Consider the following 27,667-nt stretch of genomic DNA (forward strand, 5'->3'; position numbering starts at 1 on the left):
CATGGCAGCTATGCATTCCACCTCTGCCCTCCTCCCTGTGTGTCCATCACAGTTGGTCCATGAACATGACATGGTGAACATACAGAGTATTTGTTCCATAGATTGTCAACAAATTCTACATCTGCTGCTGTGCCCTTTCCCTGAGAGTTCTTGTCTTATTCATTTCTCCTTCTGTTTCGTGGAACTGGCACATTGTAGGTACTCAGGGAATGGCTATTCAACGCCTGCATTAATGAACACATCTGTAAAGACTCCGTGAAGACCCAGAGGTGTCCAGGAAGAGGTGTTGCAACTTGTTCCCAATGAGTGTACTGTGTCCTGCTGGCTACACTTGGCAGTGAAGTGGACAAGCAGAGCATTTGAGAATCTTGGTTCCTGCAGCTCTGCTTTAATTGTTTCCAGTAGGTGCTTGGCACCATGCACCTTGCTAGATATTAATACTTTAACGGAATATTGGGAAGACACGCTCTCTTTTTCTGAAGAAATTTTCATTTCAGTAGATTCTAGTCTACTTCCTTAGTAGATTAGCAGACATCATCCATATGGGACTCTGGAGCCAAATTTGCAATCACCATTAAGGGGAAGAGCCCAAAGACTGTGCTTTTCCTAGTACAATATTCTAAGACTGCCATCACTGCCTTTATAAACACAGGTGCCATATGAAAATGCTCTATGTTCCTTGGAAGAACCAGGACAAGTATGTTTTCTTTGGATTTAAGAAGCTGTATAAATTTGCCATTTGCCTCCCTTCCTGCCAAAATAAAGTCACACACCCTAATCAGGCTAACTGCCACTCTCTTTATTGTATTTGAAAACAGTAAGTACTATTGGATGAAACTAAATTATCTAATTGAGAGAGAGAAAAAGAGACCAGCTGAGTTTGGAATATAATTCTTATGATATTTAATTATTGAAAAAGGATAATTTTATACAAATGCATGGACTTTCTATTTGCTGAATATGCCATACTACCCAGAAAGAATTCCCTGGAAGTATTAAGTTCTGGGTACCAGTGTTGGGAAAATCTTAGTGTAAAATGCTTCCATGGTCTGATTCCAGAATGAAGGATTTTAGCAAGTACTTGGAAATTATAAATCATTCTCTAATAAACAAATGTGTTACAGCAGAGGCACAGCACCATCATGTCACGAACCTAAAAGAATTGCACAGATTTCCTATAGTCAGAGCAAACAGCCTCAAGTTCTCCATTGCCACAGGGCAACCATCACTGCTCTAGAATCTGATGGCTCCACTCTTTTATCCTCCTGCAGTGACAGCACCCTGGCCTGTGAGCTGCTTAATGAATGTTGCGTATGTTAGTACTGTGGAAAATCATTTGATCTCAGATTCTGTATATCAAATCTTTTATATTTGACAGCCTCTCTGGGAAAAACTGAGTGTAGGGATAACCACGGTTTTTTCTGCCTCATATCCCATGTCCACTCACCAAAAGGGAGAAATTCCACAAAAATGTCTGCCTCCTTCCTAGGGATGGAGAAAAAGGATTTGTTCCTCCTGTCTCCACTTTCCTCTCTTGGAGGAGAAAGGGTGATACTGAGTTGACCCCTAGATCATTGACCAGTTCCAAAGCAGACTTCTCTCCCCTTGTTCTCTTTGGACCCTCCTTTTTATGTGTGTCGAAGGCACTTTCAGAGCCTGGGTTCCTACAGTAACAAGCAGGTGGGTCTCTGCTCCCTCTAAGACTTTCCAACAACTACTCGCTAGGTAGACCAGATGGCTCGAGGAGAAGAGCTGCTCTTTTTCTGTTCAAGTAGAAGGGAATAGGAAGTCCCTTTGCCTACAGGCATACTGCACTCTGGATCCTCCTGTCCTGGCTGTAAAGCTGGTGTAGCCTTTGATCCCACCTGAAGTTTGATCTTGACTGAGAGTATCTGAAAGGAAAGCCCAGAGAAAAACAAGCTCCCTAAAATATCAATGCTGCATTTTTTGAATTTATAGTATTTGTAATTCTACTATATGAATTCAGTGAACCATTAGCTACATATATTTTTTTGGCTAAAAAAATATTCAGTTACAGATATTGGGTCTTCAGGCAGGTTATAACAGTGTTATTAATGTATTGTGTCACTGTGAACCTACACTATACACCATCACATCATCCAGTCACGCATTGCAATTTAGGAGGCGACATTCCTATGAAACTGTGTACCTGGCCTTCTGTTTTCTGCTCATTTTTTGGTGTTAATTTCTGTTGATTTGAATTTTTACTGAAGTCTGCCTCAGCACAGCAGGTTCTTCTGCTGAAACTGTTTACACATTGTGACAGTCTTATGATGGCATCTGATCTGTTATTCTCCTAGTTCCTCTAAAAAAATCTTGCATCTGTGTTCAGTTCTATAGAAATAGAAGAATTTCTTGACAAAAACAGAAAACAAAACAAAAAACCCCTTATGTGCTGAATGCCGGAAGACACTGCATGCTTGAACATCATGTACCCTCTCTGTTGCTCCCTGCTCATTCTTTCCCAGCATGTGTGCCTTAATGCAGATACATACACAGAAGTGTATATGTGTCCATGCACATGTGGACCTATCAACCAACCTACCATCACACATGCATGCATGCATTTTCTACAGGAGACGTTGAAGCTTTTGCTGTTCTCTTTAATGTTAACTTTTCACTTTTTCTCCTCAAGAGAGGAGATTTTCATCCATCAGAACATCTCTCTGAAATTAGCCCTGCGTTTACAATGCATGTAAAGATTTTTTCCAGTGCTGGTCTAATGAAAAATGATACCCCAAATTAGTGATTGCTGCCTTCCAATTATCCCATTGCTCATGATTCTGTTACACCACAAATAGTTATCTTCTTCCCTCCCCAGTAACGACATAAATGGGCTGTTATAATCTACTCCAAAACAAATGACCTGGCCTGGCTAATTTTGCTGTATATATAGTTTTTAAAATGTCGGTTATTAAAAGAAGACTATCTGGTTAGGGTGTGTGGTCCCAGTCATCCAAGGAGCCTCCACATCTCTGGCATGGAAGAGGGTTAGAAGTTAGTTTTCCAAGAGCATGGCTTCTCTGAGAGCTGGGAGAGAGCCAAAAAGAGGGCAGGAAGGGATTGGGGGGCTCAGGAGTATTCATCACTTTCACGTTATTTTGGGGCTTGACTTTTCCAGTGCTGACCCTGCTTTGTGCTCAGGCAAATCGTGGGTCATGGACTTACAAGCAGACAGCTGCACTGGGCTTGATTCATCCTAATCACACATGATGGCCATACTTGCCTATTAATCTCTTTTCCATCCTAGAAATAAAGAGGAGGGGAAGAAGGAAGTCAAATCTAAGTGGTCGTGCCTTAGATGTTAACAGGACAGTTGAAGTCAGTCAACCCCAGGCTTTGGGGCAGCCCACTGGATTCCAAATGTCCTGGAGACAGAAACAAAGAAACCCTGCAGGAGCCCTGATGACCATGCTAGACCTTGGGACTGTCCCCAAGCTCTCTCCTCACAGTGAGGTTCTCATCATGTCCTGCCCATGAGGAGCACACATTACAGTGAGAGTGGGTGGGACTGAACAGGTTGGACAGTGGAGGAGCCAAAGATGCAGGAATCAGTCAGCGGACAGCAGATCCACCAATATGTCAGTCTGCCTGTTTCCATCAGCCCAGACCTCTCCATGGAAACCCCATCAAGTCTCAGGTGACTTAAGCAGCCTTCTGTCTTTGGTTTGGCTTTGGTGTCATGGCTCCATGAGGAACCCACATGATGATAGCAGGTGGAGACCCTGCTCCTCATCCAGGTGGTCACTGCATGGGACCGCCCACTTTCCTTCCCTCACCCCACCCTGACCTTTGGCTCTTAGCATCACAGCCCCGCCTCATATTTTTTTTTCTTTATTGATATGAAAACATTTTCACTTAAATTGCCTAATTTGGGTCTCACAAAAACTCTATAAGGCAAGACAGCTGTGATAGTTTCTAGTTTGTAAATAAAGACAATAATCTTCAAGACATCAATCCTTTGGCCCCAACTGCACGGGTGCCAGGAGTGCTGTGGTTCTACCCCAGCAATTCTGCCCTGGTTCCAGTGCTGCTGTCTCGGACGCCCTGGCCAGGGCTCCTTGTGACCTTACGTGGGAGGATCTAAGAGCTGGTGTGACTGGCCATGGACTGCATGCGTCATCCTCTCAGAGAGGCGTGGTGGTGGCTGATATGTGGACAAAGCTTCTTGCTTGGTCCCACATCCAGGGGAGCACCATGCGTCCCTGAAGGCCACTGTCCACATCCGCCAGTCTAACCTTCCCCACCGTGTGCAGGATGGGAACGGAGATGATCAGCCTCTGGACTCTCTACCCTCACCAAGAAAACATCTCTGGGGACCTTCTCTGAGTCTTGCTTCTCTTTTCTTCATTCTCAGTGGGAAGGAAATTGCTCAGATGGTGTAATTTTTTTTTTTTTTTAGGCTCTGGTGCCCCGGAAAAAAACAGATGATAAGTCTGCAAGTATGTTCCATGCACCGTAGCTGCTCTCTTGCGTTCCCAACTTACTTCGTGTTTTTCTTAGCTGTCCTGTTTTAGTTTGTACCAACATAGTCTCCCCCCACCTCACATATCTCTTCAGGGTGAAATGCCTGCTCAGTAAGCTTTGGAAAGGCAGTATATTTTAGGCAGCCTGATAAAAGGCTCTAATCGCCCCAGATTAATGCATTCATTCCTAGCCAATTGAAGGATTCATTCCAGTGCTCAGGCGGAGGCTCCTCTGACGGACTTGCCCTGGGTAATGAGCCATTCAGCAGCTGCTCCCCTGCACTGTTGGGAACCTGCAGAGGGGGCCGCGAGAGGGAGCCAGGCAGTCGTCAGTGAACTGCAAAGGAGAGCGGGTGTCTGGGTACCTCTGACCCTGAAGGGAAGTTGTGGGAGCAGGAAGGTGCTTGTAGCCTTGATCTCTGCCTCTGCAGCGGGAAGTGAGAAGCATCTGGTGGGGATGTGCCAAGGAGTGTGGCCACTCAGATGGCACACGAGCCGCTAAAGGTGGGGAGGTGAGGTTCACAGTGGACAAAAGATGTCTGGGTTTTGAAAGCAAAGCCCAATTGTGCAACCAGAGAAGAGTGTATGCTGGAGGAGCTTCCAAACAACTGTGCTCTGTGCCTCTAACTCACCTCTCTACACGGACATTTCCAAAGAGGGAACGAGAGACATAGAGCCAGAGGAAAAGTTAGGAGAATTCCTAGGGGTTGGCTGGCCTGGAGACTCTAGGAGCAGGCATGTGGTGTGTGAGGGGGAGTTTCCCCTGCCAGGACATTCGATGATGTCTGGAGACGGCCGTGGTTGTCCAGAATTTCAGGTAGACAAAAAGAGATGATACTGGCATCTAGTGGGTGAAGCCCAAGGATGCTGGTAAACATCCTGCAAAGGACAGAATAGTCCCCAACACAACAGAGGTCCAACACAATAGTCCCCCAAACAACAGCATCCGCTCCCAAAATCATGAGTGCCAACACTGGGAACCGGCTAGCCCAAACCTACCCAGTTGCCAGTGAGACAGGTGAAGCAGGGCAAAAGCGATGGGCTCAGGGTTACGCAGATGGATGATGGAGGAGTTGGGAGGGCGGCGCCTGCAGTCTTTCTCTCTCACCGCCATGATGCCCCTAGAACCAGGAGGCCTGCTTTCCAATTCTGCACTGCACTGATAAGTAGTCTCAGAAGCAAAGTCGTTTCCTCCCCTCCTGGACCACAGAGCACCTTTCCAGCTCCCGTCTCCAGTGAGGAAAATTCCATCGCCTGCCTTTATGAACACACACGTCAGTGCCTACCCACTTTGGTCCAGGCAGATCTCTTCTGGGGGATTAGCTTATTATCTTTGTTATGCATTTTAGAAGCGGATGGTACTGCTGATAAAAATAGGAATTGCCAGAGGAGCTAGCACCAGACGTTATGAGATGCTGACGTGCTGAGTTGTTGCAAACGGTTCCCCATGAGGGTGAAAAGGAGACCCCTTGCATGCACATAACTATATCTCACAATTATTAAATATTGATTCATCTCAGCAGGGGCCTGATCCTGATTCTACATGGAGGCCAGTGCATTAACTGCTGTTGATCTCATCTGGACCCCCTGGCATCGCACTCTTGACTGTCTCTGCTGACCCTTGTTCCTGGACTGATAGTGTATAGGGGAACCAATTCCTTAGCCCACATTTTGACAAGAGAAATAAGTATATATGAGTTTATATCTGGAGTCTAGGGTTCCTGGGGTATGAACACTAGAGCTTCATAAACAAAGAAAAGAAATCAGCCTGTAACAGTCATTACAGAGACTTAGATTAGTATCAGTGTCTGGAGCAATTGTAAACATTTCCTGGGGCCTGTGTTTGATGGTGGGGGGAAGAGTGGTCGGGGAAACAGAAGAAGAGAGGGGCCAAAGATAAGAACAAATATTCAAGTCCAGAGTGTGTGCTTAATGGAACTGAGATTTATTTTTTTGTGTGTCTTTTTAAGCCTCTAGATAGATCACAAAAAATATAGCCAGCCAGGAAATAAATAGCCCAAATGTAATTTAAAGGCTGACTTTTTAAACCAATACTTCAGCTTGGAGACACCTGTCCTGATCCCTTGAAGATGCCCAGCTCAGGGGAGGAGGATTCGAGTTACTGATTTATCTTCAGGCGCACAGACCTATTTTTAATGTATTGCCCAGTGGCAGCCTTTTGTTTAGCTTTTCTGTGCGACTCTACAAACCCTTCTCTGTGGAACTGAGAACAGCCCCGTGGGCCATTGTTTCCTCTGATGTCCTGACACCTCAGAAGACATAGAGCCTGGCCATCTACGTCAACACTTTCTCTGGCTTCATAACAGGCAGAATATTCCAAAATAGGAGATATAGCCACCCCGCCCTCTGATGTACAACTGAGAGGTGTGTGTGCACACCCAGGACATGTGTGGAGCTTTGGGAGTGCACATGGGTGGCAATAACAGTATTTCCATGGAAACTTTTACTGCAAATATGTCTTTTACTACCAGGAAGCTACAGCAAAGATAAACCTGATTCAGCTCAGACATACATGTCACACACATGTCAGACATGATACATGTAATACATGTCACACATGTCACACATGTCACATACATGTCCACGGACACCTCTCAGTTGTGGATTAGAGGGCAGGGTGGCTATATCTCCTATTTTGGAATTTGCTGCCTGTTATGAGGCCAGAGAAAGTATTGATGCAGATGGCCAGGCTCTGTGTCTTCTGAGGCATCAGGACATCAGAGGAAAAATGGCCCATGGGGCTCTTCCCCTTCCACAGAGAAGGGTGTATAAGAGTCGCACAGAAAAGCTAAACAAAACCTGCCAGCGATCATCTGTTGTCTGCAAGGACCCTTGCTCCTTGTTGGGGCATGCGCAAGTGAAGCCTAGAAAAAAAATAACACAAATATGTTAGAGCTGTCCTTGTGGATCACATGTTCAAGGGAGGGTGTGCTGTCCATGTACCAACAATGCAAAATAGGATCAGTTTCATGGGAGTGATTTTTTAAAAATTTATTTTATTCAAATATAGTTGATTTTTAATGTGTTAATTACTGCTGTACAGCACAGTGACTTAGTTTCACATATATTATTTTCTATTATGGTTTATCGCAAGATAAAGGAACATATAGTTCCCTGTGCTATAGAGTAAGACTTAGTTGTTTAACCATTCTCTATAAAATAGTTTTCATCTACTAATTCCAAACTCCCAGCCCATCCCTCCCCCGTCCCCTTCTCCTTGGCAACCATAAGTGTGTTCTCTATGTCTGTGAGTCTGTTTCTGTTTCGTAGATAAGTTCATTTGAGTCATATTTTAGAGTCCATATGTAAGTGTTGTTCTATGATATTTGTCTTTTCCTTCTGATTTACTTCACTTAGTTTGATAATCTCTAGGTCCATCCATGTTGTTGCAAATGGCATTACTTCCTTATTTTTTATGACTGTATGACTAATATACTATTGTATGTGTATGTGTATGTGTATATATATATATATATATACATATATATATATACAAATATAATTCCACATCTTTTTTATCCATTCATCTGTTGATGGACATTTAAGTTGTTTCTATGTCTTGGCTATTGTGAGTAGTGCTGCTGTGAACAGTGGGGTGCATTTATCTTTTTGATTTATAGTGGCTCAAATGATAAAGAATCTGCCTGCAGTGCAGGAGACCCAGGTTCAACCTCTAGGTGGGGAATAGCCCCTGGATAAGGGAATGACAACCCACTCCAGTGTTACTGCCTGGAGAATTCCATGGACAGAGGAGCCTGGCAGGCTATAGTCCATGGGGTCACAAAGAGTCAGACATGACTGAGCAGCTTCCACTTTACTTGTTTGTACAGATATATGCTCAGGAGTGGGATTACTGGATCATATGGCAACTCTATTTTTGGTTTTTTGAGGCACCTCCATATTGTTTTCCATAGTGGCTGCACCAACTTACATTCCCACCAACAGTGTAGGAGGGTTCCATATGGGAGTGTTTTGAATGAAGGACAGTGAGAGCTGAAGAAGGGGAAAGTTGATTGTGACCAGGAAAGTTCGTGTGTTCAACATGCATGTACTAGCCCCTGCTGTATGTCGGGCACTGTCCTGGGTGACAGGGATACAGAGGGGATGAATGAAGTTTAGGGTTTAATGAGAAGAGATAAATAACAATAAACAAATAAATGGAGAGTTTCAGAGAATGAATATGAACCATAAAATAATTAAAGCAGATAACTGGGATGGGGCTGGGAGCTCTTTGAGATATTGTGCTCAAGAAGAACACAGAATATGTTACAACTGAAATGAGAACTGAGTGACAGACAGGTATGCACATGGAGATCTGGGGACAGAATATTTTAGAGAGGAAACAGAAGCTGCAGTGGTCGTGCTAAGGTCAAAATTCACCAGGGGGCCGTCTTTGAGACATGATGTGAACTTTGAGTGTCATTCTAAGGGCAGTCAGGTGCCATGAGAGGTTTTTAAGCACGGGGTGATCTGATTTATGTTGTTGTGGTTCTTAACTGGTCCACCTGTGATGCCGAAAATGGAATGTCCATGTAAATAGTAGAAAAAAAGAAGAGAAGAGAAGGCATTGAGGCAGAATGAAGGTTATTTTCGAGATAAAGTTGATGAGGGGGCTTAATAAGTGGGTGTAGAGTTTGAAGCAAAGGGAGACGTGATGGACAATTGCTACATCTTTGTCCTTGACAGGGAGACAATGATGGTACCATGAACTGCTGCAGCTGCTGCTAAGTCGCTTCAGTCATGTCCGACTCTGTGCGACCCCATAGATGGCAGCCCACCAGGCTCTGCCGTCCCTGGGATTCTCCAGGCAAGAATACTGGAGTGGGTTGCCATTTCCTTCTCCAGTGCACGAAAGGAAAAAGTGAAAGTGAAGTCGCTCAGTCATGCCCGACTCTTAGTGACCCCATGGACTGTAGCCTACCAGGCTCCTCCGTCCATGGGATTTTCCAGGCAAGAGTACTGGAGTGGGGTGCCATTGCCTTCTCCGGGTACCATGAACTAGGATGGGACAATTAGGACAAGGAGGTGAGGAATCTAGACCTCTCTTTTGGACCTACCAAGTGAACTTGTCTATTGAACAACTAAGGATCAGGCCACCTTGCTATCATTTATTTAGCACACACTGTATACCTGGTATTATTCTAGGCTCTTAAGTGTATGACTTCATTGAATCCCCAGGATAACCTGATGGGAAGAAGAAGGTGAGGCTCTTTGATGAACACAGATAGCCGAGTGCTATTCAAACACTCATCTCTCGCAGCTCTTATGGGTGAGGGCAGAGGCTGGCAAGGAGACCATACAATGGTATGTCCAAGTGGTCAGGTGCCCTCCTCCTCTCCGCACCAGGAGAGGAGAGCTCCCCTCCTAAGTGGTGCCAGGGAGCAGACGGCCTCCTGTCAACTTTCACTGCCATCCTGACGGCCCACTTCCACCTGCTGTGAGCTGATGAGGGAGAGAGTTATTGTCGAATTCCCAGCTTGCCCTTTTCGATATAAAGTTCACTTGTGGTATTTTTTTTTAACTCGGGTTGCTAATGCATCTTGTTCTCCGGAGTGTGAGGGACCCAGCTTCCCTCGTAGCCTTTAATTAGTTTCCGGATGATAACATCTTCACCGAGAAGCAACTGGTGGCATCCCCCCCCATCTCGGGGGGAGGTAAAAGAATCTAATAAAGACACTCAGTGTTTCTAGGTGATGTGTTTGACAAGCTTTGTATTAACAAGAAGTCTTGTTAGAACTTTTTTTTTCTTTCCCACCACGCTCCCTCCTTGGCCCCGGATCCCTGGTATTTCGCAGGAGAATTCACAGAACTGAGAACTTGTAGCTTCAAACAGACCAGTGCACATCTCCACCTCTCATCCTAGAGGGGAAGAGGCTTCATCTTGATCTGTTCACAGACCATAACCTTTATGAGGGATTTAGTGGCAATAAAGCCTCGGAACAAAAACTCAGCTTAAAACCAACTGACGGGTTACTTTCCACAGCAGTGGGGCCACTTCCTGGGCCTCTGGATTCAAGGCCAGACAATGAGATGTTCCTTCCATTCACCTTAATTATTCCCAAAGATGCTGGTCACAGGGAGGGAGGTATAACTCGCAGTTTCATTTTGATGTCTGCAGCATCAGTACTTGGATGGAGAGAAGCAGAAACTCCCCTCTGAGCTCCTCTGAACTTAACCTTGCAGGTGCTTGAGGGAAGGAGAAAAGTCTGTGGAAAAATTTGGGCCATACGGCAGTCCAGGCGGGGTGGGGAGGACTCTGAGACCACCTTCCCACTGCCGTCAGCACAATTCCCCGCTGCACATGGTTTTATAGCTTGTGTTTGAGCGTGTAACTACCAGTGCTTTTAGGCAATTAAAATTAAAGTGCTGATGACGCCATCAAAGCAGCTGAGAATGGAAGCGATCTTGGCACCACTGGCAGTCAGCAGATTGACAGCCTGGAGACACCGGGTTCTGCAGAGTTGAGTGCAGGGCTCTTGGGAGGCAAGGGCTCCGTCTCTGCCCTGCCCCTTTGCCCCTTTGCCCCCGTCTGACCCAGATGAGGCAGCCTGGGAGTAAGGAATGATTGGAGCCTGCTCTCCTGGGAAGCTCTCAGGGCAAGAGGGAAGTCCGAACAAAGAGAACCATTGCCAGGAATCTGGGAGATCATGGTGACAAGTACAGACACATCTGCGTAATGTTTTCTCTCAGGATGGCCAAGTGTGAAGTTCATCCTGGGATCTGGTGAACAGCCACGCCGACTGTTGTAGAAAGACCGTTCCTCTCTCTGCAAGATGGGTTTCTGAGCAGAAGCAAGAACATCCAAAACATCCAGGGGCAGAGTTAGTGAACATCTTCCTGAATGGGGAGAAATAGGACCCCTGCTCAAAATGCAGTGGGAGCATCGGAGCTGATGACATAAACCTGAAGTAGGTAAAGGGCCCCCTGCAGCCAAGGCCAAGGCTGCCTGGAGGGCCCAGATGTGTGTCCTGAGCCAGATGGGGGCTGTGTCATCTTTCTCTGCAGATCTTTGGGGCTTGTGCAGAAAGTTTCTCTGGAGGATGGGGCCTAGGATATAATAAGAGAGCAGCCACACTTGGGTAGCTGTCCTTAACTGGTCCCTCGAGTTTCATGGGCATCAGCTGTGTGCCTAGTTTGGAAAGCGAGAGCCACCAGAAGATACCAGAGGTTGTTCAGTCACTCAGTCATGTCCGACTCTTTGCAGCCCCCATGGACTTCAGCCCTCCAAGCTTCCCTGTCCTTCACTATCTCCCAGAGTTTTGCTTAAATTCATATTCAATGAGTCAGTGATGCTATCTAACCATCTCATCCTTTGCCACTCCCTTCACCTCTTGCCTTCAATCTTCCCCAGCATCGGGGTCTTTTCCAATGAGTCAGTTCTTCGCATTAAGTGGCGAAAGTATTGGAGCTTCAGCTTCAGCATCAGTCCTTCCAATGAACACTCAGGACTGATTTCCTTTAGGATGGACTGGTTTGATCTCCTTGCTGTCCAAGGGACTGTCAAGAGTCTTCTCCAACCACCATAGTTTAAAATCATCAATTCTTCGGCACTCAGCTTTCTTTATGGTCCAGCTCTCATATCCATACACAACTACTGGAAAAGCCATCGCTTTGACTATACCAGCTTTGACTTTGCCAGATGCCAAGGCAGAAAAAGGATCTGCTTGAAGAGGCCTGGGGGCAGGGCCTCCAAGGACATGGCGAGGCTGTGGCTGCTGGGACCAGCAGGATCAGACAACTCCTGGTGCATCTTCCCAGCCCCTACGTCTGAGTGGTGTGGACGAAGCTGGTTCTAGGTGTGCTGTCAGGAAGCCCTGTTCAGCCCTTCTGGGTTGGCTTTCACAGCAGACCCTAAGGCTGTTTATCAGGAGTGGATTGGACTCTGTATTATGTTTATTGATCACAATAGCATTCATCTGCAGTATAATTAGCAATTCACTAAATGCTTTCAGTTATGGAACATATTTCATCTGATCCCAGAACCCTGTAAGCAGAGCTTAGGTCTGAGATCTGCCACGTCCTAGCTCACTGGCTTTGAGCGAGTTAGTAGCTCAGTGTTTTAGGTTAAATAGGAAAATACATGGGTGATATCTGGTATTTATCAATTGTACAGCAAATATTGGAGTCCTCTTTCCAATTTTCTTCATGGAATCATGTAGGTGAATCAGGCTCTTGATTCCATTTTGTTGTACCATCATTTTCATTTTTGAGGACCTCAGTGTGTGTAAATTTTAGTTGATTTCTCTCTAATAGAGAATCTGTAGTCTGTCTGACTCCCTGTATGAAGACCTTGGGTTAGCCGCATCACCTCTCTGAGCATCAGTGTCTCTACTATACAATGCAGGGAATGTGTATGGGTCCCCTAGAGGATGTAAGAGGAAGCAGCAAGTGGTAAGGAAGTTCCAAGTTGACTCAATAGTTTAAAAAAAAAATCCACCTGCTAATACAGGAAATTCAGGAGACAGGAGTTCAATCCTTGGGTCAGGAAGATCCCCTGGAGGAGGAAATGGCAACCCAATCCAGTATTCTTGCCTGGAGAATCCCATGGACAGAGGAGCCCGGCGGGCTACAGTCCAGGGGATCGTGCAGAGTCAGACACGACTGAGTGCACACACACAGCAAATGTTAAGCCCCTGACAAAGCACTTGGCATACAAGGTGTCCTTGCTGTCTCTCCTTCCTACGTGAACTGGTCCCTGAAGAGCTGAGTGTGGAGCAAGAAGCCAGTCACGTGCCTTCAACCCAAAGCAGGTGCTTTCACACTGGAGCTGGAAAGCACTCGCTCTGCCTGGATATCGTGATGAGCAATGATTCCTTTACATCCGCACTTTAAACAATTGATGAAGAGAGCATTCTTAGCAATTTCTTGGATGTTGCCAAATATAACAGAGCACTGATGGTGGCAGGTAGGTTGCTGTGAAATTCAATTTGCGCTAATATGCCCAGAAGCAGGGAAGCGTGGCGTGGGGCCTGCGTGGTGTTTACCCTCCTCCCCACGTCTCTATCAGGCATGAGGAAACCAGGTCAGGATCAGAGCTTGCAGAAAACTTCCACCTTTCAGTGGATCCTGAAAGGAACACATTCCGAACTTCGGAACCAGTGGCTTATGACTAATCCCGAATAAATCACTAGTTTTTCTCTCCGGGCTTCTTGATTTTTCCCCCGCAAACAAGAAGGGTTTTAATATGGGGAGAGAGAAAGAGTAAGAGGTAAGAAATGACAAAATGATTCTGGGTAAAGAAATAACAACCCGCCTGAGGCTGTGTCGTCAAGGAGCTCTCTGCATTTTCAGACTCTAATTTGGGATTCTGAGTATCTAGGATCTAACCTCTCCCTTCTGGAGAGTGATGAGAGCAAGCAGCAGTGCTGGGGCAAGGGTGGGGGAGGCGGAGGGTCCTTTTGCAAACCCCCACCCCACACCCACTGCACCCCATGTCCTCTCCTTAAGACCCTGCTTACCTCGAAAGCACTAGCACTTCTGAAGAAGGGATGAGCACCCACTTCGGGGGTGGTCAAGCCCATCTCAGCCTCTAAACAAAGTGTCCTTCTTCTGCCCCCACACTGCACCTGATGTCTATATTTAGCCTCATCCGGGCTTCTAGAGATACACATTGTTAGTAATATCGATAAATCACACTTGAATAGTACTTTGTGTTGAAAATGTAATTTCTCACAGTTTTTACTGATCCACAGAACATGCGCTTTAAAAAGGCAAGATAGGTATTCATATAATTAAAATAATCTGAGAGGTAAATGATTGACATGAGTTTATACAGCTAGAAACAGTCAGCCTGGGCTTAATACTCAGGCTTCTGGGGCAAAGCTGAGGATTCTTTCTATCAAGACACCCCACAGATCCCAAAATACCTGAAGACATTTCCTATTATACAAATATCTGTCCTGGAAAAAAAGGAAGAAGGGAAAAGGAACAAAGAAAAGACAGACTGACTAGTCTTTTCAGTCAAAATAAGCTAAGAGAATGCCCCTCAGTGGACTCAGCAGTGGGTTTGATGGATCATTTCTCTGTCACGATACAGGGACAGCTAGGACCCCTGGTTGCAAGAGGTGGCAGCTACAGCCTGCCTCACATGATCTCTCCCCAGAAGCCGCAGCTCTGGGGTCCAGTGCACAGGGCGAGGCCGATGCAAAAGAGAAGGAAGGTTAGGAAGAGCCAGTGATGGATATGGAAGATAACAAAACAGTCATGCAGACACTGGAAGGTCCAAAAGTATACTGATGAAACCTCTCACCCACTCTCCTGATAGAGACCAATGCTGTGGAGGAATAACCGAGGGCTGTGGGCAGATAAGTGGTCACAGGGAGCTGCAAAGCCAGGTGCCCCTCGTGGGAGGGTGCATCAGAAAGACCCCAGACCCAGAGAACCCCAGGCAGGGCACCCACACTCCACTGCACTAACTCTGAGTGCAGAGAATACATTTGGGACCAGACATAAGCTGCAGTCGTGTCTCACCATCTGGATAACCTGGCGCACGTCACTAACAGCTCACAAAGCCTTAGTTTCCTCATCTGTAAATTAGAATCATAATAGTGCCATCTCTAGCATTCTTGCGAGATTAAAATAATGGAGTCGCACTTCCTATAAAATTTCTAATTCACAACAGAAATTCACAGTCTCAGTGCATATATGAGACAGTCGAATTCTATTTTTTGTGTGTGCGTCCATGATTCCACATGCATTTCTTTTTTTCTAACTCATCTATCTGCTCATTAAAAAGAAAACACTTTAAAATTCTACGTTATAAACTTCCTACACTTTACAGATGAAGATGTACCTTCACCTCTAAAATGTAGGGAAGGAAGCAATGAGGGTGACCCAGGCATCTCCGTTCGCCTGGAACTTTTCTGGTTTTCGCGCTGAAATTCCCACGTTCTGGGAATAGCCTTGTGTGCCATGTGTGCTCAGTCGCTCAGTCGTGTCCAACTCTTTGTGACCCTGTGAACTGTATCCCACAAGGCTCCTCTGTCCATAAGGATTCTCCAGGAAAGAATACTGACGTGGGTTGCCATGCCTTCCTCCAGGGGATCTTCCCAACCCAGGCATCGAACCCAGGTCTCCCGCATTGCAGGCAGATTCTTTCCCATCTGAGCCACCAGGGAAGCCCAACTTCCAGGTAAACCAGGATAGTTGATCAGCTTGGAAATAACATCTACTTGTGGGATTAATGCAGGGGTAAGATAAAGTGGGGCTTCCTAGGTGGTGCTCATGGTAAAGAATCCACCTGCCAATGCAGGAGATGCAGGAGACATAGGTTTGATCCCTGGGTGAGGAAGACCCCCTGGAGGAGGAAATGACAACCATCTCCAGTATTCTTGTCTGGGAAATCCCATGGACAGAGGAGTGGTGGGCTACAGTTCTTGGGGTTGCAAAGAGTCGGATATGACTTAGTTACTAGAAAACAACAACAACAATTTAATAAACAAGAACCATTGAAATTATTATATACTCTGAAGGCCTTCAAGGGCTATTTAGAGATGTTAAGGAAGTTTAGTTATTTCAGTGTAACTTATATTTCCATACCGCCGTGTCAAAGCACTCACTTGTTCATTCATTCAAAACCTACATGTTGAACACAAACCGTGTTCTGGTGTCGTGTTGTGTGCAGAATGCTTCGTGAACAAGACAACCAGTTGGGCTTACATTTTCCTTGGGAGAGCAGGCCATATGCAATAATCTGGTGTGGGGTGTTCTACATCAGGAAAAATGATGGAGAAAGGCTTCATGGAGGAGCTAAGATTTAAAGAGTAAGACAGACCTGGCCAGGTGAAGACCAGGGAGAAAGGAAACCATGAAGAACCAGAGAATGACCTACAGTGTTTGGGGAGGAAGGGAAGCCAGCGACTGGACATTCCTAAACCAGGTTATGGATCCAGGCCTGGGTGTCTCTGGACACCAGGAAAGTCGAGGGTATGCCAGATAGGTCCTTTTAACTCTGTAAAGACACAGGTCCCAAGGCCTTATCTGTGATGCAACCCTTGCTGTGAGAACAGTCCCGAACTGCCATGGGCATCTCAGATCTACTGCAGAGAGGAGGTGGGGGTCAGGGGGTGGGTGTCAGGAGGGGGGGACATGCCATCAGCAGCAAAGGCAGCATCTAGGATGCTTAGATCTGCACGTGTCCTCAGGAGCCTGGTCCAAGGCGCTTCTGCGCATCCTCAGCCCCACAGAACCGTGAAAGGCTAATAAAGCATCTTAATTTGGATTTAATAGGGTATCTACTGTGTGCTAAAAACAGCCAATTGCTATTTATTAATGACATAATTATTAGAACTTAACACCTGGGCAGTGGAGGCTACATGAAGAGTGAGGAAGTTCCTCAGAATACTGTTTTAATAATTATGTTATTTAATTATTTACACATTTGCATTAAAATTCAGTAAGAGCCAGATGATACCTTAACATAATACGTTAACGTGGAACTTGATCCAAAGAGCATGGCTGAGGGGGTTTCCACCTTTCTTTCCAAACCTAACCTGACCATTTCTCGATTGTTCTGGTTCAATAGGGATCAGTTTTCTAGATTCAGACCTCAGAAATCAGCAGAGACGTCATATGCATCTATGTGGAAATAAGCTGATGGCCTCTTTTAAGGGTCCATGGACTCTTTGCAGATCTCAGACTCACCCCAAACCTCAACTGTGTGATCCCAGTTGCCAACAGGATAGTCCTGCCAGTCCCTTGTCATCCCCATGAGCTTGTCTAATACATAATCAAACTAATGTTCTGCCCCAAAGAAGTTACTCATGTAATGTAAAGGTATGAGCCATCCAGCTGCTGTTGAACAGAACGACCTTCATGTCAGACTCCAGGCTCCTGAATCCTCCACCAGGGAAATCCCCAGGCACCACGGCTTGACCTTGGCATTGCTCTCAAACCCACCCTTTTCTTTCCACCCTTAAAGAGCCCATGGTTTAACCCAGGCCTTGAACATCACTTGTAGAAATTGATTTCTCAACTCAAATTTCTGTGTATTTGCTCTCTCTGACACCTTGTTACAAGCTTATTTTGCTTAAAGCATATTAATATGTATATATATCTACTATATACTTATATATAGTATTTCCTCTTTTAAACAATTTCAAATGTTTGCCATTGCCCATAGGATGGAGTTAAAGTCCAGGAAGTGGGTTAATCCTTGAGTGGGTTAAAATTTATCTACCATTCATTTTGTGTTGACAATGACATACATATTTGCCAAGCACTGTGCGTGCACACTCTGTCGTGTCCAACTCTTTGCAACCCTATGGACTGTAGCCCGCCAGGCTCCAATGTCCACAGGATTTCCGAGGCAAGAGTACTGCAATAGGTTGCCATTTCCTCCTCCAGGGGATCTTCCCAATCCAGGGATCAATCCATGTCTCCTGCATTGCAGGCAATTCTTTACTGCTGAGCCACCAGGGAAGTCCCCACCTAATACTAAAACTCACTTATTGCCTACTTCACATAGCTTGGAACTTCTGTAAGTTCATTTCACAAAGTTACCCCTAAATCCTAAGAAGAACCCCATGAAATACATGCATTTGGCTTCATGACATGAAGATGTGAAGCACAGAAAGATGAGGTGACGGGGCCAAGACTGACCAGCTTGAGTGCAGTAGATCCAGGATCTGGACCACTGCTCTCCATTGCCTCTGGCAGTGGGTAGACTGCATCCTCACATGCATCCTGGATTCCTGCCTTCCCATCTGTGCCCGTGCACTTCTGTCCCACCTGAAGCAGCTTCACTTCCTTCACCTTCTTGACTGTTTCTCCATTGTCAATCCCCACACTAGACTCTGTGGCCCAGGAGAAGCTGTTCCCATACCCTCACCGGCTGTGATTCTCCCACACTAACTCACGGAACTTAATGTCTGTACTGCTGATGTCCAGTCACACACAACCCTATGACGCACTGGGATGTTTATAGGCACTGTTTCCCCCAGTAGATTGTAAGTTCATGGAGGGTCAACAAAGCATGTTCATTTCTGCACATCATGCACACACCTAGCCCACAGTTATGTATATAGTAGGTGTTCACTCAATGTTTTTCTTTTTTTTAATGTGGACCAATTTTAAAGTCTTTATTGAATTTGTTACAATATTGCTTCTGTTTTATGTTTTGATTTTTTGGCTGCAAGGCATGTGGGACCTTAACTCCCCGAGCAGGGATCAAACCCACACCCCCTGCATTGGAAGGCAAAATCTTAACCACTAGACCATCAGGGAAGTTTCTTACTCAATGTTTGATGAGTGACTTTTGGCCCTGCCTCCTTCAGTAGCTATTCTTCCATTAACAATGAATCCTGGATATTAAAATTCTTAATAATAGGATTTTTCTAACATCACCTCCTTTGCCTGGAATGCCTTTCCTCCTCAGAACTGATTAATGTTTACTTATCTCCTGGGACTCGTCTGAGATGTCTCATATCCAAGGAGCCCTCCATGACATCCATCTCCAGGCTGGCTAGGGTGTCTCTCTCTGCATTTCCTCACCACCTTATCATATACATTAAAGGGATTTGTTTCTGTTCTGGTTTTTGCATCTCTAGACTGTGAACTCCTTGAGGACAAGCACTGTGTCTTTTTATTGTCATGTCCTTGGGGCTGAGCACAACACTGGTATATGGAAGTGCTCAGTGAATATTGATGGATGAATGAATGAACAAATGTGTGAATGAATGAATGAGCAATGCAGTCCTAGTATGTTTCTAACAGCCTGCTTGATAGTCAAGGTAAGATGCAGGATGTATCCATGGAAACAAAATAAAATTGTAAGTAGCCCTATCCCCATTGGTCAAAATCGTCTTATGAACACGTATTAGCCACAATCACAGTGCATCCTTGTCAATTTAGTTTAATTTTAAATACTGACAGCATGTTAGAAGTTGCCACCTAGACGATGATACTTGTAATCTCCTTGCATCTTAGGCACTGTGCCAGTTTTGTTCTGATAATTGGGATTGCACCTCTGGTCAGACCACCTCACCTCTCTGCCCTGAATGGTCTGCATTTCAAGTTCATCTCAGGGCAATCTGCCATCTTCAAGCTCTACTCTGAGGCAGGCTTGAGAGGCTAGCAAGCATTTCACCAACTTCAGCTGCATGAGTTGGATGAGTTCCAGTTGTGAGAGGAGGGAGACAATTCTAGATGATTCTTCCAAGCATGAGGTGTGATGGTCTCATTTGATATACTCACTCTGCTGACAGCTCTGGCCCAAACTGCCTCCTCTTCTACTCGGGGACTGTCCATTGTTCTCTAGTGTATGATTAGCAGATTAGCTATCATGTAAGAAGCCAGGAAAATGAACTCCCAGCAAGCCCTTCCAAAGCAAGAGTAATTCATTACCCAGCCTGATTTCCACTTAAAATGTACTTTGAGCACACTTCCAACTACAAACCCTAAATCACCCTGTGTTCACAAAGTCCATCATTTTTTATTTTATTGCGTGGCGTTGGTGTGACATAATCCCTTGCAGAGCATCTCAGAGTGCTTTACAGATCAATAAATTACTTACCTGCAGAGTTGAAGCGATGTCTGCAAGGCCAGTACCGTTATTCTGCAGCAGCCTGTCCTCTGAGAAAAAGGCAAGGCTGTGCAATTGCCAAGTAGGGGCAGGATCAGGGCTGGAGCTTCAAGAATTCCAAGTTCCAGTTAAAACTGTGTATGTAAAATGCATCAGATTTAAATGACTTAGAGAGCTTAGGAACTGGGATCCTTCAGACGGTCAACAAATCAAGTGTTCAGTCATTAACTCACCAAGTTTCTCTCTCTTCTGGAAGTTTCAATTTAGCTTTTATAATGATACAGCCATAAATCACAATGATATGTCTTAGAAGTTTCAGATCTTAGAGGCTGGGGTCACTCCCCAGCCCTGGCTACATCCACCTTCACACTGCTTCTTCCTGAAGCTCTGTGTGGATTTAAGTCTAAAAATGATGAATTGCTGCTCGCTTTATGCATGGCGCTGTATTGGAGACAGCAGAAAATAAAATGATGAGCAAGGCTCTTGTACGGTGTCTTCCAGTATAATCATGTATAGTCAAGGAAAAAAATGACACATGTTACATAAGCCAGCTTATTTTAATACTGTGGAGGAAGCTATGTGGTCTCCAGGATGGAGAGACAGTGCCCCTTGGACTTGACCTGGGAAACCTCCTGGAAGGGATGCTGGCTCAGCCAGGCCTTGAATGATTCCAGTCAGTCTAGACAGTTGGAGAAAGGTGCTAGAAGCAAGGGCTTGAGGCTCAGAAAACAAAGTCTAGTGAATGCTTGTTAATGAGCATTCGTGGTTGGGTGGAGCTTAGAGATGGATGAGAAGTCAGTTTTCAGGAGAAGGAGCGAAAATTGGTATCTGCAGACACCTCCGTTTCTGGAGGAGAAAATTCAGCATAACCAGGAGTGAGTGATGAATAGTTCCAGAAGAGAGAAGACAAGTGCAGAAAGTTCCAACCAGTCTTATTTTTGTGTGAGGGTTGCAATGGGGTCTCCGCCTCATCTGGGAGGTAAGGGTGATGGTCAGCTTGCCTGGGGTCTCCTGCAGGCCAGGTGACACCGTGTCTTGGGGAATCATGGGTTTTGGAAAGACACTTGGGGGTGGCTCAGAGGCATGCTGATTGAAGGAGGAAAACTGATATGAAGACACCTATGAGAATCGGACAGAGAGGCCACGTAAACTTGAAGCACTAGTGTGTCAGAACCAATGTTGGTAGAACTGAAATGACATGTGTTAATGGCCTGGTTTTGAGGCCATTGTTGTAAACATGTAGCTAGTTGGGGAAGTGGTTCCCTTGAACAACCGTTATAATTTCATCCTATAAATATTTGTTGTATTTCCTATGAAAATACATAGGAAAAGTGTTTGTGGCTCATTTGTGTCCAACTCTTTGCAATCCAATGAACTATGGCCTGCCAGGCTCCTTTGTCCATGAAATTCTTCAGGCAAGAACACTAGAATGGGTTGCCATTCCCTTTTTCAGGGTATCTCTCCTAAGCCGGGGATCGATCCTGTGTCTCCTGCATCGCAGGCAGATTCTTTACAATCTGAGCCACCTTCCCAGGCTCTCCGACATTGCCTTTAAATAGGAGGAAATAGAAGCTGAAGTCGAGGTGAGATGTTTCTCTCATGCATAAGGTGATCTCTCTAGTTCCTCCTCATTGACTGTAGCCCCTGCGTTTCTGTCCCTGGGTTATTCTGCCCACTCCCCTTTGAAGACAACAAAGAGATATTTCAGCAAAATTTTAATTTTCCTTCTACCTGTTTCATCTCCACAGTATCTCCCAAAATTGTGGAGATTTCTTCAGATATCTCCATTAACGAAGGCAACAACATCAGCCTCACCTGCATAGCAACGGGTAGACCGGAGCCCACGGTTACCTGGAGACACATCTCCCCCAAAGGTAAGAGAAGCGGCTTGGTACATCGTGTCATGCGAGGAAATGGGAGAATCATTGGCTGTGGCAGGAGATTAAGGTGCTGGTGGCTTGGTCACAAGGATCCCACATTCTTGGTGGCCTGATAACTGTATACTCGTAGTATCGGTGTTCTCAATCCAAGACGGACATAACCTCTAAGATTCCAGAAATCACACTGGAGGATTTCTGCAATCCCTGCGAGATTAATCTCCCTTGTTTCTGGGTGAAATGGTGGTAAGATGTCCTGGGTGACTTTTCTGTTCACATTTGATGGTAGAGTGCTCAGTTCGATGTTGGAGGCATTGTTCAGCTGGCTGTGGTAAGAGAGAGAAACCACAGACACACAATGATGGATGAGAGCTTGGAATGGCCGTGTTCCTCAAAGGAACATTGCCAGGTCTGTACTGCTTCAACATTGCCAAGTATCTGGTCGTTAGGCCATGAGTCCTTGTGTGGTTTTGTTATCGTTCTACTCTGATTAATCCTAGATAACAAATATCACTTAATGTGTGACTAAACTGCGAAACTCACTTTGTCTAAAAGTCTAGATATTTTGTAGACCAGACTAAGTGTTGTTTTGTGCTCGCATAGATTGAACCTGAAACTTTAACAGTTTAAGGCAAGATGCCATTTATTAAGGGCTTCCCCAGTGGCTCAGCAGTGAAGAATCCACCTGTAATGCAGGAGATGCAGGAGACGAGGGTTTCATCCCTGGGTCGGGAAGATCCCCTGGAAGAGGGCATGGCTACCCACTGCAGTATTCTTGCCTGGAGAATCCCATGGACAGAGGAGCCTGGCGGGCTATAATCCATCGGGTCACAAGAAGTCAGACATAACTTAAGTGACTGAGCATGGCTGTCATTTATTATAAAGCTAGCTTTTATGCAAGGTGCATTACATGGTTTCCTTTGTTCTTAAATGTCTACCGAGTGCTTGGGGATAGAGTGATAAGCCAGAACAGGCAAGTCTCTGCTCTCATGAGCTCATATCCTCATGATGCAAATAACCAGTAATATTAATAATAATAATAAGTAGTGATAAGGATGGGGAAATAGAACGGGATACGTTGACAAAAGGACAAGAGGTTTGGTCAGGAAAGGCATTTGACATGGTGACATTTGAGCTGAGACCTGAATAAAAATCCTTAAATGTCATTGCTTGTATCTGGCTAGCCTAAAATACACTCATGTAAGTATGTACGTATATATGTATGTGTTTGTATGTAGGTATGTGTGTGTTTGTATGTAAGTATGTGTATGTAAGTGCATTGTTGACTCATGAAACTCTAAGATGCTAAAGGACAGATACCCACTATTATAAAATAGACAAACAACAAGGGCCTACTGTAAAGCGCAGGGAACTATACTTAATATCTTGTAATGACCTATAATGGAAAAGAATCTGAGATATATACATATATATATATACATATATATGTATATATATAAAACTTAATCACTCTGTTGTACACCTGAAACTAACCCACTATTGTACATCAACTATACTTCAATAAAAATAAAGATGCTAAAGTCACCGCAGGAGTGATTTGCTTGGTGTTGCAGTCTGAATCTCCCTAAAGCGGACCCTGAGAAGGTGATTGGTGAGCTTGAAGTTTATTGGACGTGGTCCTGGGCTCAGCCCTGTGAAAGGGCAGGGGGGGTCGGCTTGAGGGAGAGGTTGACTGTGGTACCATGTGTGATGGCAGGATGCCTGAGGGGTGTTCTGAAGACAGGACGGGTTGTCCTCTATTGAAGTTATGGGGTGACCTTTTATGCCAGCACTGTAGTTGGTCAGAGAATTTGGTCTGTGACCCCAGGCCAGGTATCTCTCTTCCTACTGGAGCTGAGGACTGTCTGGTCCACCCCGGGGCAGGTGTCCTCCATTCCTGAAGAAGGCAGGGCCTCGCAGGGCCCACTACACCTGGGATTCAATGCAATCAGTTGAAGAAGACCGCATGGGCCCCAGATACCAAATTCTCTCTTGGGATGACAAGTTACCCTAAGGACGTTTTCACAGAAGGGGTGAGATTTTCAGTGTGTTTAGCTGAAACCCTGAGAACTCTCCGTAGCCACCACACTTGAAGCCACCACTGTGAGCGATGGAATCAGAGAGATGCTTGCGTTTCTGCCAGTCTCTCAACTGGAACTGACCTTACAGGTGGACTGGCCCACAATCTGGGAGGAGGTTTCACTGTGCCTAAGATTGCTAGTGATGGAAAGTGGTCCTGGGGCACATCCCAGGGAAGGGTGTTCAGGTGGACAGACTTTCTGGTTCAAGGTGCGCACCATTCATCCCTGCAAATGTCAGGTCCTCAGTGCCGCTGGATGCTGGGACGGTCCGTGCCTTTCGAATCCACAGAGCATTCATCAGCTCAGCATCATGGACTTTGCTTCTGTCAGGAGGTACCGTGCCCTCCATCCTGCAAGTCCCCCTCTGACTCCTGTTTGATGTCTTTTCTCATCCCTCCTCTGGCCCTGCAGCTCTTTGTCCTTTTCTCGGTTCTTTTTCTTCCTTTCCTTTCTTCCCTTCTCCTCCGTGCGTCTCCTCTTTTTGTCCTGCCCTTTCATGCTTTCTCTTTTTGTTCTCTGCTTTCCTCTCTCTCACAGCCTCCTACACGTTCCCCTTCTGTCTCATTTCATCCCACATTGTCATCTCCTTTTCTCTCTCTTCCCCTCAAAATCACTTTTGTCTCCCCGCTGCGTTGGCACCCTCTCCATTCTTCCTGCTGAGGTTCGCACCGCTGTGCGCTAGCATTCTTCCCCCACCCCGGCCATCCAGCTGCCTCATTTCCCCAGAGGACTTTACCTGAGCCCCGGCCAGAAGCATCCCATTTTCCTGCGGTTTTAGCTGCTATGGAAACAGAAGATGGATCAAGGGGAGAGGAGCAGGATAATCAGAATCTACCTGTGGATCAGAGTAATTTAGACATGCAGCTTTTCCCAGATCCCTGGTCGGGATTAGCTACCCAGATTCAAACTGAAGAGAGGCACCCCACGTGGTAACTAATCACCTCGGGGCTCACGGGGTGCCGCTTTCTCGGTGACTGATTATTTGGAGATGAGAGCTGTCATTGGGCTGCGGCTGAGCCCGAACTGAAGCTGGAGACCCTTAGCGGCCAGAGCTTCATCTCACCCCACTAAGTGTCTGCAAAATTGCTGCTTATTTTACATACATGTGGACAGGATGGGGGTTCCTTGGAAGAAAAGATGCCCTGCACCCGAGCAAAGGCTCCAAAGACAGAGCCTCTGTCATCCCTGGTGCCAGTCTGTGTGGGCAGGTCATGACTCAATCAAGGTCATTGTCATTATACTCACACCCATTAAAGCCCTGGAGGGCTGACCTGGGCCAAGCACTGTGGGCAGCCTTGATGGCTTCACTACGTCTCCTCTCCTGAATGATCTGTTCGTTCTGCACATTTCTGAAAACTCCTAGTTTCCTCTATCACAACTCATATGGTGCTCCCTGCAATAAGCTGACATTGGTTTATAACATTATATAAGTTCCATGCATAAAAGATTATATTTTTGACTTCTGTATACACTACAGTGAGCTCACCACCAAAAGGCTAGCTTCCATCCATCTCCATAGAGTTGACCCCCTGCTCACATTTCACTGCCTGCCTCCACTCCACTTCTCCTCCAGTAACCTTTATTCTGTTCTCTGAATCTATGTGTTTTGGTTTAGTTTGTATATATATATATTCCCCATATAAGTGAGATCATATGATATTTGTCTTTCTCTCTCTCACTTATTTCACTTAACATAAGGTCCCAGCTTTGACTGCCTTTTATGTGGAAACAAAATAAAGAAGTGTTAACCACCATTGTATAATAGTGGCTTATGTATCCAGATATACAGAAGCTGGGAGTGATCTTAAGGCAGGGAGGGGGTGGCAGGATCTTTTTCAGAAGGTGTCTGCTTGGCATGTTACATCAGAAAGTAAAAGTGTTAGTTGTCCCTTTCCAGGATAGAGAGAAGGTAAGACCTCTCAGGCCACCTTTTGGCATCGCCATGGATTGTAAGAAGTAACATTTCACCTGTTAGTACTGGTTGTATATCTTTTTGACTCCCTTCATGAATTCAGAGCTCCCAGGAGTTCAAGGAGAAGGTGTACTAGCTTTATAGAGATACCTACCCTCACTGTACATACTTGTTTTGAAGGGTCCAGGTTCTTGTTCTTGCCAGGTTCTTGTTCTTTGCAAGGTCCAGGTTCTTGCCTTGTTCTTTTCAGGACAAAAAGCCCATCTCACTTTCTCCTACAGAAATGCCACCTGGAGCTACACAAGTGTTGCAGTGGCCCCTTGCCGAATCCCCCGTTTTAACTTGCTGCTCCAGGCACTGAAGGACTATCCGTGGTCCCCAAAGTCCCTCAGACACAGCCCACACTTGTGATTCTGTGTCTTGTCTTCTCTTTGCCTTCTCGAGATGTTCAAGAACTTATCTTAGCACAGCCCTTTCTATCCAAAAGAATACGTTTAATGCTGTCTGTTCCTCTGAGTCTTCTATGTAAACAGATATCCCATCTCTTCCAGTGTATCCTAAAAGATGCTTTTTAAGACCTCACAATTCATAGGAAAGTATTCTCAAAGCCCAGTTTTATGTCTCCAACTTCTGCTGGACTATCAGAGCTTTAGAGAGGAAGCTGAGATTTCTGTATTTCCACCTCCCTGGGAGCCCCCCATGAAGCCCAGTTGAAGGTTGAGTTCTGCTACTGTACCTATGGGGTATGGACTCACTGACCATCCTGAAAGAAGCAGTCCTCCTGGGTGCACCTACTTCAGCCTTTATCCTGTCAAATAAAACACTGAAAATGACTATGTCACCATGGCTATTGAGAAGAAGCTTCCAACTTGGGTATTGGCTGGGGGCTCAGGAGGGTCCAGCAATCAGTCCACAGAGATGTCCAGATTTCTGGCTCATGAGTTCTTTGAGACCAGGGCCTGTGTCTCTCTTTTCTCAGATCTTCCACCTCCTACCTCAATATCCAGCACCCAGAAAGCATCTAAGAAATATGTGTTGTTTCCATAAACAGCACTTGTGCTTGCTGGTACCCCCAAGGGCATGACCATTCTCCTACCTAAAGATTCCATCTGCATCCTTGAGGAATTCTCCTCCACTTTGATACTGTGGTCCAGATCTGGTGTGTTTCCTGCTGAGACTGCTGGTGAGTCTCCAGGAGATTTTCTCTGGTCTTTTTCTCAGGAGATTTTCTCTGGTCTTTTTCTCAGGAGATTTTCTCAAGCCTTTCTTGAAGTCCCTCTGGTGGGGCAGCTGCTGTGGCAGCTGGACGTCTCCCCGAAGGAGTGACGACTCCTTCTCAAGTTCTCTTTTGCCAGGACTGAGATGGCTCCCGAACATCTTTGGAGGTGGATCTTGGGTGGGCTGTCTTCTGCCCTCATCACTGCCTCACTGCAGTCACTCCTGCAATGTTTGTATTTCTCTGACATGTAATTCACCGGGCCCTTCCGGGCACCCGAGCCTTTTGCACGCTTGCTCATCATCCCAACCTGCCTGTGCCTAAACCCACAACAGCTTCCAATGGTTTTGTAAATCAATCCTGGGTATTCCCAGAGAGAGTGAACTCAGTAGTCCATGAAAATGTACTGTTCCTCATGGGTTAAAAATAATAACAATACAAAGAAAGAAATCAGTACAACAAAAAAGAAATATTATTTAAAACTTCTCCCCTCCATCCCTCAGTGTGTGAACTGAGGTGGAGTAGAGGTGGAATGTTTCTTCTCGGGGCCCCA

At 45.6% G+C, this 27,667-nt stretch overlaps 1 protein-coding gene across 4 annotated transcripts in view; it reads left to right on the forward strand.

Moving 5' to 3' along the window:
• NTM (neurotrimin) overlaps positions 1-27,667 on the forward strand; it is a 961,781-nt gene that overhangs the window by 817,771 nt on the left and 116,343 nt on the right. For all 4 annotated transcript variants that reach the window (XM_081537930.1, XM_081537932.1, XM_081537929.1 and 1 more), the window contains one exon: positions 21,777-21,902. In XM_081537930.1, the coding sequence (XP_081394056.1) occupies positions 21,777-21,902 (126 nt within the window). The remainder of the gene's footprint in view (positions 1-21,776; positions 21,903-27,667) is intronic.

This window comes from Giraffa tippelskirchi, chromosome 10 (assembly GCF_054371585.1).
Source record: "Giraffa tippelskirchi isolate mGirTip1 chromosome 10, T2T-mGirTip1v1.2.pri, whole genome shotgun sequence".
Classification (NCBI taxonomy): Eukaryota; Metazoa; Chordata; class Mammalia; order Artiodactyla; family Giraffidae; genus Giraffa; species Giraffa tippelskirchi.